We start from the raw sequence: 14,665 nt of genomic DNA on the forward strand, positions 1-14,665 counted from the left end.
GTTATGCACTTTAGCGGTTTTGTATCATTTTACCTTCTGTTTTTCACCCAATTAAATTGGAAATGACAAAAAAAATGGGTCATACAAATCATAATTTGGACACATAATGTTGTAAAAGAAGTGCAGACAATGAGAAGTGAAACCTGTTTCAAGCGATTATGAGCAAAAAAGTGTCAAGTGAAACTGTCACTGTGTAAGCCGTATGTTACGTGCGTTATTCAAGGTTCACTTGGTATGTGAAGCATTTCAAAACAAACACTGCCCCTAGTAAAGAGCTAAGTTATGAGGCGGAAACTCAAGCAGAAGTCTGAAGTCACTTCATGTGTTTGGCTTGTAGGGATGCACCAATAACATTTTCTTTACAGGCTGATTACAAGTAAGAGTACTTCCTTTGTCTCAGAGTACATGATAATGCAATTGCAATTCTTGGAATTACTTTAAATGCGCACCGCCTGGCATCAAGACAATCATTGCTTCAATCGTTAATATATAGTCTACTGATCGACATAAACTTAAGTCAGCTCCTCCTTCACTGAGCTCTACTCTGCTCAGAGATTAATGTCAGTCGAAGCTGTCACAGAGTAGTAAGTCAGAGTAGTAGTCATTTTAGGGAAACTTGAACAATAAACATCAAATTGCAATGACATTTCTACTTGTAGTGTCGAACTGGAGTTGTTCACTGGTTCATGTCATCCCCTTTAAATTTATCTTGGAGTGACATTATAGTTCACATTTTGTGTCCTCGAGGTTAAATGAAGAGGTGCCTCCCTCCCCATCCCTCACCTTTCTCCGCCTTCCTGGTCTTCTCCTCGAACTGGTAAAGTCTCATCATCAGCTGCTGCTTCTCATGCTCCATCTGCTCCTTCTCTCTCTCGATGGCCTCCCTCTTCTTCTTCTCATTCTCCAGGTGGGCTCTGCAGATAAGACACAGGCAGCGTGAGCCAACAACAAGAGCTGACATGCTGTAGGTGATGCATGTCGCACACACACACACACACACACACACACACACACACACACACACACACACACACACACACACACACACACACACACACACACACACACACACACACACACACACATACACACACACACACAGATTCACCGCTGCATCAGACTTGGTCACACGCTGCATAGTACAACTTCAATGTAAATATAATTTCTTTCACATGGTGACAGTTTACTTTGTGGTTTGAAAAGGTGCGACATCCACCAGTATTTGACAATAGGTGAAGTCTTACAGTAATTCCTTTTAAAGTTTAATGAGATCCCCCCCAAAAAGCTGCACAGAAGCTGCAAGAAGCGAACCAAACCGTTCCAAGTCGTATCCATCAGGAAATGTTTTTCAATGTTTTTTCATTATGCAAATTGTAGTTGGAAAATTAGCAAATGTGTAATGCAAATGATAGGATGCATGAAAAAGAATAGAGTTAGGCAGAAAAAAAATACCCAAAAATGCTGAGTTTGCATGTGTGCAGGAAAATAGCAAAAACATGTCTCTCATGGTTATACGTATATTCATACCACTTTCCTTACAACGTTTTTTTATATGTGCAGATTTGTCAAAAATATGTGTCGTATGTGAGCGTTCCAGCGCCTTCTTCCTCAAGGTTACCTTCAACTTTGATTAATCAGCCCAGGGACGTTTGTCTGTGATCGTACGGTGCTCATGCAGAATACCGAGAGGTGACTTTAATGACGAGCATATCGGACGCAAACAACCATTTTTCATCTTTCTGGTAGTTTTAAAATCTTCTAAATATCATAAGCAAGCCAGGATTTTGGGCTATGAGAAGCATGCATGCCAAATCCTGTCAGCAGTCACAGGATAGGAATATCAGGGTTAAAGCCAAAACAATAGAGCACAGGTAAATTAATCAGTAAATGACACTTCTTGGGGTCCAGGCTGACGTGGTGCGCCACCTGTTGATCCACCCTTGTGCATGTGACAGTATCGGACAGCAGTAAACATCCGCAGGGTTTTTCCTCACTATTTCTGGTTGCTATGGTTTTTAATAGGTGGTTAGAAAAGTTCTGCATGCTGGCCAACCCTGACTGCAGCTCACACCTGCTTTCATCATAAAGTGGTTAAAAATAACTGCTATTCAAATTACGTTAATCATGCTGCTGCAACCATCCTGGTATCCTCCTTAAATTTTACTCATGTTGAATCCTTTTTTTTTTTTTTTTTTTGTCTTGCTCTGTTTGACCTCTTTCTGCTCCTGTGTGTGACCCTGGGCCGTCCCTCTGGTGTTCGCCGTGCTGTCTGCCCGCCGTTGCGTCACCGTGTTTAAACAGCTGTGTGGGACAGACGGCGGGACAGACAGCTGTCGCCCAAACCGGGGTCAACATCCACTCGACTTCCAGCTCATCCAGTGCAGGAAGTGGATGTTCTGGATTTTGAGAAGGAATGCTGTCGGTGTCAGTGAACTCTCTGCCAGATTAGGTAAGAACTGGATCGGTTAGTGATGAAGCTGTTCCAACTCAACCAGGTGAAACTATTTTGGTGCTTTGCTGACCTTAATCCACATGTAACTGGGACGTCTGTGGACGTCTGTGGAATTTCCCATTTTTACAAGATAACTTCAACTTTTAGTTACTTTTAGAATTTACTCTGTGTGTCTAGTGCTCAACAATAATGATGAGTATATTGGCGCAAAGCTTTATTTCTCTTCTTTTCTGGTTGGTTTTGAAAGTTTTCAGATACCATAAAGAGGAGCTATATGGTTTAATCTACTCAAAGCAATAATTCACTGTATGTATAGTCTGAAAGAAACAATATTTCTTTAAATACTGATTTTTTTTATATTATGAGTCAAACACAGAAGTCATTATTTAAATGTCTGCCAATTTAGGAAGGAAAGCAATAAAAAAAAAATATGTCAATTTGTTTAATATATAAACTAAATAGTTTCAAGTGTGATAATTAAGTTAAAAATGCATTTCAAAATTCTTATATTAGGAAACATTGTAATAAATTAAGAATGAGTTTTTACAACTTATGTGTTGTACAATAATCACATACTTTCAATAAACCTTGCTGAAACCACAGCATACAGTGTGTAAGAACTCAAATTTAGCATTTATTCTTTCTTTTCTTTTGCCTGAAGTCAGGTGCATATTAGCAGATGAATAAGTGAGTGATATTGAGTCTCATTTTTGGACTGAAAACCGCCTGTCAATTGAACAAACGCACACAAATGGATAGCTGACTTGTATTTTATATGACGTAAGTGTTCAGGAAACATACAGCGGAAACACTAGCAGGGGGCCCCAGTGATGCATTTACCCACTATGCGTGCAAAACAACCTCCTGGTGAGAAAAACGAGGGAGGAACAAAAGTGCGCGACAGGCTTGTGTGAAAACCACAGCGTACCTCTCCGTCAGCCTCGCCTGCTTCTCCTCTTTAGCCTGAGTCTTCATCTGCTGCACCTCGATCGTGTCGGGCTTGCGGCGACGCATGTACAGCTCGTGGTTGCCCATGCACAGCTGGAGGATGCGCTTGTTGATGCGCAGTCTGGGCGCATAAAACACAAAGTCCTGAAAACAACAACACACAGGCCAAAGAGAAGAATAAGACAGGGAAGACAGCGCGTGCGTGTGCACACACACACACAGACACACACACACAGACACACACACAATGCTGATAAAAAACCTCCCGCTTGTCTATTGTGTCAGTCCAGAGAAAAAAACCTTTACTTCCATCAGAGCAGCTCTACATACGGTAAAAGGTAAAGTCGCCTGAGGCAGTGAGATAAGGTTTATACCACTTGCTTTTGTGTGAGTGTTTGTGGTCAATCACGAGTCGCATTGCTCAGGAAACAGCTCCGGCTATTTGCTTTGCGAGATCACACTGAAGATATGTGTCGTGGTTCGCCTCTATTACAGAGAAACGTGATGCTGAAGGTGAAACTGAAGCCGAGAGCTTAAATACAAGAAGATCACTCGACAGTGTCTCATAAGCTTATTAAGTGTTAAAAAAAGAGAAATATGCGTTTTTACTTACCGGAGACTTTTTGTCGATTGGCTTGATGATGAACTTTTTGTCGTTGAAGGAAATGTTTCTGATTTCACTCCAGGGGAAGCCGATCTTTGGGGTCAATCTGAAAAAAACCACATAAAACATGAACTAATAAGTGATGACACTTGAGTGTCTCATCAAAAGTCCTTTAAACATTATATTTCAGTCTGTTTCCCATGAGCTTCTAACCTGTGAAATTATATCTCATTTACAATAATTTTGCAAAAAACAATGACTCCTCACATTGTGTTCAGATCCTTTGGTACCACTGCATCAAAAACAGGTCAAGACTTTTGTCGGGACCTATATACTAGTAATTAGAGCTACAATAATAAATCTAAATTAATCAGCAAAAAATTTGGGAGCGAAATCATATCTTTAATCTAAAAGCAAAAATGTGAAATATTTCACCCATTCTCTTGACGACTATAAATAGCAATATTTGGGCTGCTTACTTGTTTCACCTGCGCGTATGTGATGAAACCTTTCTAACACTTGGCGGATTAACTGTTCATAAAAAACTAATTGTCAGTTAGAGATGTGTTTATTACAGTGACACAGAAAACATCAAACAGCTTTAGATCGGTAGACTGCGAACATAGATTACTAAGACCAACTTTTCAGGTACGACGGATGAATCGGGGGAGTGGCCAGCACTTCTGTCGTACCAGACAAATTGAACTGGTGCCAATTTCATTCAACACAATACTGTAAACATGGACAAGCCGATAGTGTTGCAATCAAGAGAAGCAGTCATCCTCCTCACGGCAAAACTGCTGTGAAACCGAACTCCCTGAACAGGAATTTCACTCCAGTTCACATCCTGACACATACATGTGGAATCAAGAAAACAATGTGCAGGTTATTTTATCATGACGTCCGTTCAAGTTTTACTGCTTGTTCAGCTTTTTTATGAATAAATTAAAATGCAACCTGCAAGAAAAAATATTTTATAAGCTTGCGAGACTCGCGATTTTATTCTAATGACATTTGAAATATAACTTATAGCATGTATTTGAAGCAGAACTGCTAAAACCCAGCAAGGAGACATGAAAATTCAAAAGTAACGTTATGTATTTCAATCATGTTAAATTATACTTTTCAAGTAGTACAAGTAAACATGATGTTGTTTATGCAATTGCAAGATATCCTAAACAAATAACACTTATCCCAATAATTGGCACTTCCTCTTCTCCCCTACACACTAATATATCCTTCAATTTATCTTTGTTGATTCAGAAGATTAGAAGTTACCAGAAATAGTCACTAGCTTGTTAAACTGTTAAGTCTTCAGGGGTTTATTGGGAAAAGTGAGCGCGCAAAATCATTTTCATCCAATTAATTTTAACTGCATTAACTGCTAATCTTGTTTCAGCAGATCACGGCTGCAGTGTCCGTGTGTGTTTGAAGCAGAAAACAGTGTCTGTGCTGAGCGTTGCTGCAGCAGCAGGTGCAGAAGGAGTTAAACCAGCTCCTCGCTCAAGCCTCGGCTGCAGCGTTGCATTGTGGGCCGGCTGCCCACATTTGAGAGACACTGTTGTAGGTTGGCCTCACATTCTTAAGTGCCGCAAAGCTTGAAAAACCAGTCCATAGCCATGGTTACAGCACAGGGCATTTCTTTGCTGATCCCAGAGAGAACACAAAAGACACAGACCAGGATTCACAGTTTTCTCGCTGCAACGCGTTTCCTCGGACAGAAAACCTAAACCACATGAGGACTGGCAGTAATTAAACCACTTAGAGTTAAGATGATAAAGAATCAGCCAGTAAAGGTTCAATTAGAGGCCGCATGGGGCAACTAAACTTTGTCATTACGCCGCCACCAACATGCTGCATTCAGGGCCCCCACGGGGCAAACAGTGAGCGAGCAGCCCGGCTCAGTCAGCCGCATTTCAAGTGCAGGGTCAGTGACTGAAAGGCAAGTCACCTGTGGATGAAGTGATCCTTTAACACGGAGTGCTTCACTCCAGTGGCTCCACAGAGGAGGGCAACAACAGCCAGAGCACAGAACAGAAATCATTCAGCAAAGAGACGGTTATTGTCCCCGAAACAAAAACCACCGGACCCTCAAATACAATTCATAAGAAAAACCACACGAGCTTGTGGAAATACACGGCCAAACGTTGAAAATGTAGGTTAACCTTTAAATTTTTTTAAAAACTCATACAAGTAGGACACTAGTCAAAATATACGTTGAGTATGTTATCAATCATGAACAGTTTTTTGTCACATCTAATTCCCTCACAAGGCAATGAGGTCTATGTCTATAAAGACAAAAGATTTATTATAACAAAATCTGTCTTTGATTTCTAAACTGCACACTGTAAAACACTTTGATCATTTTCTAACTTTTGTGTAAATTTGGAATAAATGTGTCTAAATTGTGAAATATGTATATTTGCTCAGTTTGCTTTCACCACAAGTCGACAATTGAGCTTTGGTTTAAAGTCTTATCTGATTGAACAAATGAATGTCACTTTGATGAAGCAGCTCTGTTTAATTACCTTCTGATAGGCTGTTATTATAAGTTAACTCATGTGCTCTACTTATTGTTGATTGTTATTTATTATTGTAACAACATTTAATATCTGCAGTTGAAAAGACACATGAGATAAAGATTTTTTAATTTGATTAATTTCTATATTTTTACTCTGCCTTGAACTGATTTTTTCCCTAGTTTGCCTAGCGAGGCTATACAGCAACAGGGGAGTTGCTGTGGGGTCAAATGTCATGCTCAGAGACACACACAGTGTATGCAGTGAGATTCAAGCCTGGCAACCTCTGAGAGAACTCACCAGAATCATTAAAAGGCCCAAACTAAAACTCACTATTTCACCAAAGTTGTATCACTGCAACAATGCAGCTTTTAAATGTTTACGAGCTCCTAATTTTACAAACTCTGCATTCAGTTGACCTGCTCAGCTCTTCTGTTGGGAAACTGAAACGGTGATTAAGTGCAGACGTGTACCTGGCTCAGCCAGTTCAGCTGTGTGTGTGTGTGTGTGCGCGTGTGTGTGTGAGACTGGTTTGCAGCTAGCAACGTGCTCAAAACAAGACCGCTCATTCCGAGCGCTCATCAACACACACTGCTTACTTGTCCTCCCTCTCGTAGATGTTGAGTCCCAGGGCGTCCACTCCCAGCCACAGTTCTGTCCCCTTCTTGTTCTTGATGTCAAAGTAGTTGAGTCCGTACATCTCCAGGTCCTGAGCGATCTTGAGGTACTCCAGCATGGCGTCCTCCCTGTGAGCGCAGACAGGTCAACGATTATTACAACAGCATTACGATAAGATGTTGTTTTGAATTCAGGTTTCAGCTCTTTTCGCTCACTTCATCATCCCATTGTGCTCCTCGTGCCACACCTGGATCCTCTCCTCCCACTGCTCTTTGGATAACTTGTGCTGCTCCAAGACTCTGCACGCAGAGAGAACATGTCAAAAGCGTGAATCATGTATTATTACTCAGGGAGAAGTAATGTTGTATAAACATTGTCCTCCTCTTCCATTTGATTGGGTGCGGATCGTATTTTTTGCAGAGCTTTGAGTTGCCTTTCCTCTAATACGAACGCAAAGCCCCATTTCTCGCTCTGGAGGACGTTCCCATCCGTCGCTCACCTTTGCGTCAGCAGCCGTTCAGACACCAGGTATCCGGGTCGGTGGAGTTCCTTGTTGTAGTCTCCGTACTTGGCCTGAACGGCGTAGGACGCCAGCAGCACGGCCGTCTCCGGGGGGCAGTAGACCTCGTCGCTCAGGATGCCTTCCTTCACCTGCAGGAAGAAGAGCTTCTGGGTGATCTCCTGGATCAGCTCCTCGGAAACGTCCTCGGGGAAGAACTTGGCCCGAAACTTGAACTGCAGCGGATTGTCCTTCTTCACGTCCTGAGACGACACCTGCAGAGAAAAATTTGTGGAGTTTGTATTTTAATCATTATTATTGTATTAATTATGGAATACATACACTCACATTCTTGTAATTTAATTCATTTCTTTTTGGCACAAAACCATATTTACGTTTCAGCTAAATGCAAAGTTCTTGTCTTACTGGGTTTCCACAAGATCGAAAAAAACTGGTCACTTGACCTTTGACCTTTTACCAGTTTTAAAATGTTTCTGAGTGGGAAAGATGACTTGGTGGATTTGTGTAAAACATTCATGAATTGGACATTACTGTATATTCATGCAACTAAAACAATGTGTGATCAGTGCCATAAGTCCAATACTGATTCATTAATGTGTCACACATTCAGCTATGTACTGTCAAAAGCACACAGTAATACAAAAATAAAACTGTCAGATATGAAAAGTTGAAGGTTTTCTTGGAAAGAGGGAAACTCATTGTACATTCTGGGACATAAAATCAACATAAATCCAGTCAATCCAGTTAAAGAGAGTTAAAGAGTGATTTTAATTTCATTCAGAAAGAAAATCAGCTAAAAGTTATGCAGAGAATAAAAAAGCTTGTTTTCTCCGTCAGCTACATTAACTACATCTGTGACAAATGGAACAAAAAAGGATGTCACCGCTTGGACGGCTGGAAAGTTGTAGATAGTGGCATCACAGAAAAGAGGATGTAGCCTCTCATTTATATAAAATACACTATATTAGCTGCTGGCTGCAGGGTGTGTTTACACAACGTGGCTCTTCCTCTAATTACAAAACAGGAACAGAGCGGTCTTGATGGAGAGACCGGGGCCGGGAATATTCCAGCCAGAGCTTTGCATTGTGCTGATGAGCTGCAGCGATGTGTCAGCACACACAGCGAACGGCCCGACGCAACGCTCTCGGCCCCCCCCGAGTCACACTCCTCTGGGATCAAAACACGCAAGCACCTTTCTTATCATGTCTGACCTAGAAAGAGTCTCACGTGACTCTTAAAGTATAGAATATTACAGAATGCGTCACTGTCAGCACCTTAAAGTCAAAAAGTCATTGTCAAAGAAAAGCTGTTTCGGTATTATTAGAGAAGATTTGGCAAAAATCCTCATGGACGAGGAGTGTGGCACCACTTAACTCTTTACTGGGCAGCAATGCTTTTGCGTTTCATACTACAGCTGCATGAGATCAGCAGACGATGCGATGATCTTGTCAAGTAATCGGATCACGGTTTGATTCGCTTAAATAGATGAGGTAAATGACTTTGTGCTTTCAGCTTTTTTCTCCTATGCAACAGTGCGCTTTCTTTTTCCTCTAATTCACACCAGCTCTAAACCTCATGAGCGTTCAGCTCTTTCTGGTTGGCCGTATGCGTTGACGTGAATATGAGAGTGAAAGCACAGTGCGTTAAAACTGCACAATATCAGGTGACCATGCAACATGTCATACTGTTCAGTGTTGCGATAACGTTAAGATTTGGAAATAAAATACAAAAAAATACTTAAAAGATGTTCAGGTCCTTGCGCTTTGAGATTTGTTTCCTACAATAACAATGTCCCCTGTCCATTTTGTTTTCATTAGATCATCGCACAGTTTTTGTAAATCAATTATGTTTTTCTGCACTTTTCTTTTTAAAAAATTGGTCATTCAGAATTTGCAGGTTATGAATGCAGAATTCATGTAAAGATAATTTCGTGCATTTAAGTTCATCTTTCGCAATAATTCCTTAAAGTATATTGTGCATATTGGTATTGCAAAAACAATGTATTTGCACCATAATCTGCAGCCTGTATGCATTTTATACGTAATAAAATCATTTGGAAGGTATAAGTTTTGCAAATGTCACACATTGCACAATTTAGAGCTTTAATATATTTCTCAATAGGACAGATTTAGCATTGGATTTCTGATAACGGTTGTAAATCATATAAGATTACTGAGTGCAACTGTCCATTATAATGTGTAATTTTCAGCTTGACAGTATCATTGTGTGCACTAACGGTGGAAATATATATTTTTTTGTATATGTAAAAATCTATGTAACTTCCTTTTCCAATATGATTATAAAGAATTGAAAGGATCTATAAAGCTGCAGATTTGACCAATCTAACAGAAACTGTCCGGGTTGCTGCTGTTTACTCGGGGTAACAGAGAAAGGCAGCTGTGGTTCACAAAGAGTTCGAGCTCTCGCCCAATAACCCACGTTCAGCTGATAACCTGCAGCTCAGAGCCCCTTGAGCGCAGACAGAAAGCAGGCAGGGCTTCACATCAGCTGCCATGTCGGAAAGGGAGGAACACAGTATGTGAGGTTACTGTAGTATGGTGGCTACTGATTGACTGAAAGGCAAACACTGGAGCTTTTGATTGCATCGTTCCCTTCAAACAATACATTCTTTGGGTATTAGTCAATATCACACCGCAGGGGAAGAGTGTTGCGAAACCTGAGCAGCTGGGTTGAACCTGGAGGAATCTACCTCCATTCATGAAATAATGAAACGAAAAACCTCCGAAACCAGATTGGTCCCGTTAAATGAGTGAGAGTGAAGCGGAAAACACACTGCGCAGTCGGTCATGTGTCATTCAAGACAGAATAATACACAGTTTCAAATGTGATCTTACCTTTTTGTCAAGTCTTAGCCAAGTGGTGTAACCTTTGGTGTCCATATATTGAAGTCCAAAATACCAGATCTCCCGTAAGCCGATGGTCTTCACCACCTGCACAATGAAAAGACACATTTGAGCTGCAACAATTACTTATATGGAGTCATAACCTGCTGGTTATCTCGGAAAACTTCAGGTTAAAGTGTTAAAATGTTTCAAAGTGTAGGTCCATCGTGTATCTGGCACATCAGCGTGTGGGGGATGCCGGTTCAAATCCCAGCTGCAGCCGGAAGTGCAACTGGATTAAAGACTCTACAGTGGAATGCCTGTGACCATAAGAAAGTATTAAGGCCTTCCTCACTACGAGTCTTAATACGAGAAGAATAAGTGGGGAGAAGTTTAGAAGTACTTGGTTGTGTCAGGAAGAGTTAGCAGGTCAGCAGTTTTATTTTATCCTAAAATAAAGAAGAAGCCAATCAGTGAACAGAAATGTGGAGGTGATATAAGATATTTAAGTGAAGCCATCAACAGAAATAAGATCATGCCTTCAGTTCACTCAGCAGCGAAATGGCCTTTCCTCTGACGAGGTGTGAAGAATCCAACCACTAATCTGCAGAACAGACCTCAGAGAGTGACACTCTCACAGACCTCACCTGCCTGGATACAGAAAACCTCTTGTCCCATCACACAAAACAAGATGTGGTACTTCTCATAAATAAGACTGAATAACATCTAGAAAATACAAAAACTACCAGAAAGCACCGAAAAAGACCTTTCCGTCATTACAATGGCGCAAAAAGCTTCACAGCTGATGTTAAATCAACGTTTTTCTCGACTTGCACATTCAGTTCAGACCTTTGTCGCCGGATGAGCTGATCTTTAACATAATGATACTAATGTTAGCATGGAGAAGGGGAGTGACGCTGTAAAATGAGGGTGTGCTGCATGACTCCCATCCTGTTTCTGACTCCAGGAACATACGCAGGAGGAGGAGGAGGAGGAGGAAGAGTCTGCACCCGAACTGCAGCTTCTCCTTATTATCAACCAAAAACGCAGCTTATGAAATTTCAGCCTCACTGGAAACACTTCACATATAACGTTACAAGAATGTTTTCATGGCCAGCATTTTGGAGACTTTTTTTTAAAGACCATGCAGCCGAGGGCAGATTGAGAAGACAGTTATAGCTCCGGGATAATCGCTCCTGCTGCAGGAGGAGTCACAATTTTTCCACTTGGCTGCTGAAGGAAACCACCACCAGCTCTTTATGGATGAGTGAGAGGTTTTCCAACAGAACAGTCGAGAAAATCATGTCTTTTTTTTTCTTTTCTTTTTTTTGGTGCATGTGTGCATGATTAAGTCAAACTCCTGAGCTATGCCTTTTTCAATGCATGCCTGCTAAATTCTCCACGCTGTCACCAGGTGAGGTGCTGAACTACACGAGAGAAGTTTGAGTCAACATGTGAGCCCATTCCCAATGATAAGCTGCAGCCAAAGTTCAAATTAAAATCCCCCCCCCTCCCCAGTAGCCGACACTGAATACAGGGCAGGTCGACCTGGAGGAGTGAAAATGAATGGCTTGGATTCAGGAAAACCTCCTGATGGATTGAAGTGAGCCTCGACAACAAGTAGCTCCAGATGAGGTCTGAAATGAGAGAGTGGCTCAGGCTGTATCTCACCTGTAATGAAACTCATAAGGCCTCAGGAAACAATCAGCCCTTTCATGGTACTTTTGAGAGCAGAGGCAGAAAGGCATGAAACGCACTGAACAAACACAGATCTACTGCATTAAAACACGGTTAACAACTCTCACCAGCCTCGAACGACTCTGTGTTCCACCTGTATACATAAACTGGCAACAAGAATGTTCTGTGTGCTGCGCCGCTGCGTGAGGACGCTGAAAGTGATTAAGGTTCATTAAAGGAGGATTAAATGTGAGTCTGGAGACGCTGGTTTAGTAAACTGACATCACAGCAGGTGAGTTTGGCATGCAGCACCGACTTTAATGGGCTGCAAGTTCGCTTCAGCGTCCGGTGAGAACACTGAGCACCAAACACTTCAGTTCATGTGACGCTGATCAGAACGAAACACTAAAAGCTCAAGCTCCATTAATTTGACCCTTTAGATTTGTGAGCTTGTGTGTGTGTGTGTGTTTTCCACTGAAAAAATACAAGTCACTCCATTAATCTGATTTTTTTCTGTTACTCTGAAAACTCTTTTAGTTGACAATGATAATTTAAAAACGGTTTAATTGCTTTTAGCTCCAAAGAAGTTATAGTAGTATATAATGACAAGAAGCAAAAGCAATATTATGTAAATGTGTGCTGATCATATGAAAGAAGAATAGCTGCAGCAAGTGGCACTAATCCTAACAATCAATAGACAATAATGATTCATGCCACATAAATAACCATGTTTTAAATAAAGACTGCAAACATAAAGACTGGTTGCTTTTCTGTGTTGAGTTTGCATGGTCTCTCTGTGCATGAATGACGTTTCCTCTGGTACTCTGGTTTCCACAGTCCAGAAACATTCACTTGAGGTTAATTGGTGACTTTAAAACTGACATTAGGAAGGAATGTGTGTGTGTGAGGGTTTATTCTGCCCTGCGACCCCAAGCTGGATAAAGCAGTATAGAAGATGGATGGATGTAGACACCTATGAAATACTGTGAAAAAGTAGGCCCATGGATATGCAAAAGGACAAGATCATGAGCTGATAGAGGCAAACCTGCTTCGCCCTGGCAACAATTAAAGAAACTGCACTCAGAGTGGAAGAGAGCTACACTTTGATAGATTCGGAATCATTCTGAAGGCAACAACGTTACAGCGAAAGTCAAATCTGCAGCCTGAACTTGAACGTTATTCGACAGAGTGAAAGTTTATGGGACTGAGGCTCTGTGGTGTAACAGCGTTGCTCCCTGCATCCTCCGGGCTGAATAACTCAAGAGTCTTCCAGCGAGGGGAAGGGAGGGGTCCGCCCAGTCAGGACTCATAAAGGGACCAAGAGGAAGGAGTGTGTTTCAAGGTATAGGTGAGCAGTGGAGGGGCTCAGTGGGGACTGGCACAGAAAGAAGAGGGAACCGGCCTTTTACAGTGCGACCGCATTGCTCACAGTGACTGATGTGAACGGCAAAGCTGCACTTTGATATCCAAGAAGCTCGACTACAATACGACTGCACAGATATGAAGGAGGTTGGCTTTTGAAGGCTTTTGAAAGCAGCTTTGTCATGTGGGTTGTGTGACTACATGGACACATTTTGCCCCCTGGCACCTGTCAGACACACTATCTCAACTTGGATGGAGTTCAAGACATTGTTGCACTGCTTTCAGTCGAGATGGTGAAGGTATGCAGTCGTTGATAAGAAATTAGTAAAGGTGAATATACCAATTCGTTTACTCTGTCGAGATTCTAAAAGTCTTTCTCTCATTTGTTTCATGCATCAGCAGCTCTCGCAAACTTCTTTTCGCCAGAAGTAAATAGGTTGTATTGCATGCGTCCACTTTTTTATTTTATTCGTAATTTCTCACTGAGCTCCTTCAGAATGGTCAGCGACAACCAAAAGGGCTATAATTAAAGGGCCTTAATGAGGACTCAATGAGCATTTAAAGGACTGATGCTCCTTTAAATGAATTCATTTAATTTAAGTCATTTTGTTCTGGTTGATACTTTTCCTCATTGCACATTTACCAACACTGAGGCGTCCTCAGTGCTTCTGGCTGTGGCCCCCAGAGTGTCTAGACATGCCCCTGCATTAGCTAGGATACACATATAAAAGCCCCATTTCTCTGGTTTTTGGTGCTTTTTGAGCTTTTTAGATATCCTAAATGATGTAATGAGTTATAGTTATGGCAGTTTGGTATGCTGAATCTTTTCAGTGGTGACATAATATGAATGAAAGAATCAAACTGGAACTTAAAAATAAACCTTTAAAGCCACATTGATTAAAAGACAAAGCACATGGAGGAAGCTGAACTTGATGCAAATACATCGAACGAGTACATCATCCTAAACACTTTTTTTTTTTTTTTTTTTAACTGAAGCTTCAGGTTAAAGCAAATGAAAGGAGGAGCCGCAGTGTGCATTCATATGGAAGTGAAACTGCGTGAGGGTGTGTCGGGGAGTGGCAGGCTTTTCTCTCTGAGAGTGGCATGACAGGCACTAAGGCT

General features: G+C 41.4%; 1 protein-coding gene across 1 annotated transcript in view; it reads right to left on the bottom strand.

Moving 5' to 3' along the window:
* Positions 1 to 14,665, bottom strand: part of ezrb (ezrin b) — a 33,905-nt gene that overhangs the window by 6,946 nt on the left and 12,294 nt on the right. The window contains exons 3-9 of the mRNA XM_080513771.1: positions 10,517 to 10,612; positions 7,641 to 7,915; positions 7,357 to 7,440; positions 7,123 to 7,269; positions 4,014 to 4,110; positions 3,381 to 3,544; positions 784 to 914 (exon numbers count right to left, since the gene is read on the bottom strand). Coding sequence (XP_080369897.1) covers positions 784 to 914; positions 3,381 to 3,544; positions 4,014 to 4,110; positions 7,123 to 7,269; positions 7,357 to 7,440; positions 7,641 to 7,915; positions 10,517 to 10,612 — 994 coding nt within the window. The remainder of the gene's footprint in view (positions 1 to 783; positions 915 to 3,380; positions 3,545 to 4,013; positions 4,111 to 7,122; positions 7,270 to 7,356; positions 7,441 to 7,640; positions 7,916 to 10,516; positions 10,613 to 14,665) is intronic.

Source organism: Blennius ocellaris, assembly GCF_963422515.1.
Source record: "Blennius ocellaris genome assembly, chromosome: 18".
NCBI lineage: Eukaryota > Metazoa > Chordata > Actinopteri > Blenniiformes > Blenniidae > Blennius > Blennius ocellaris.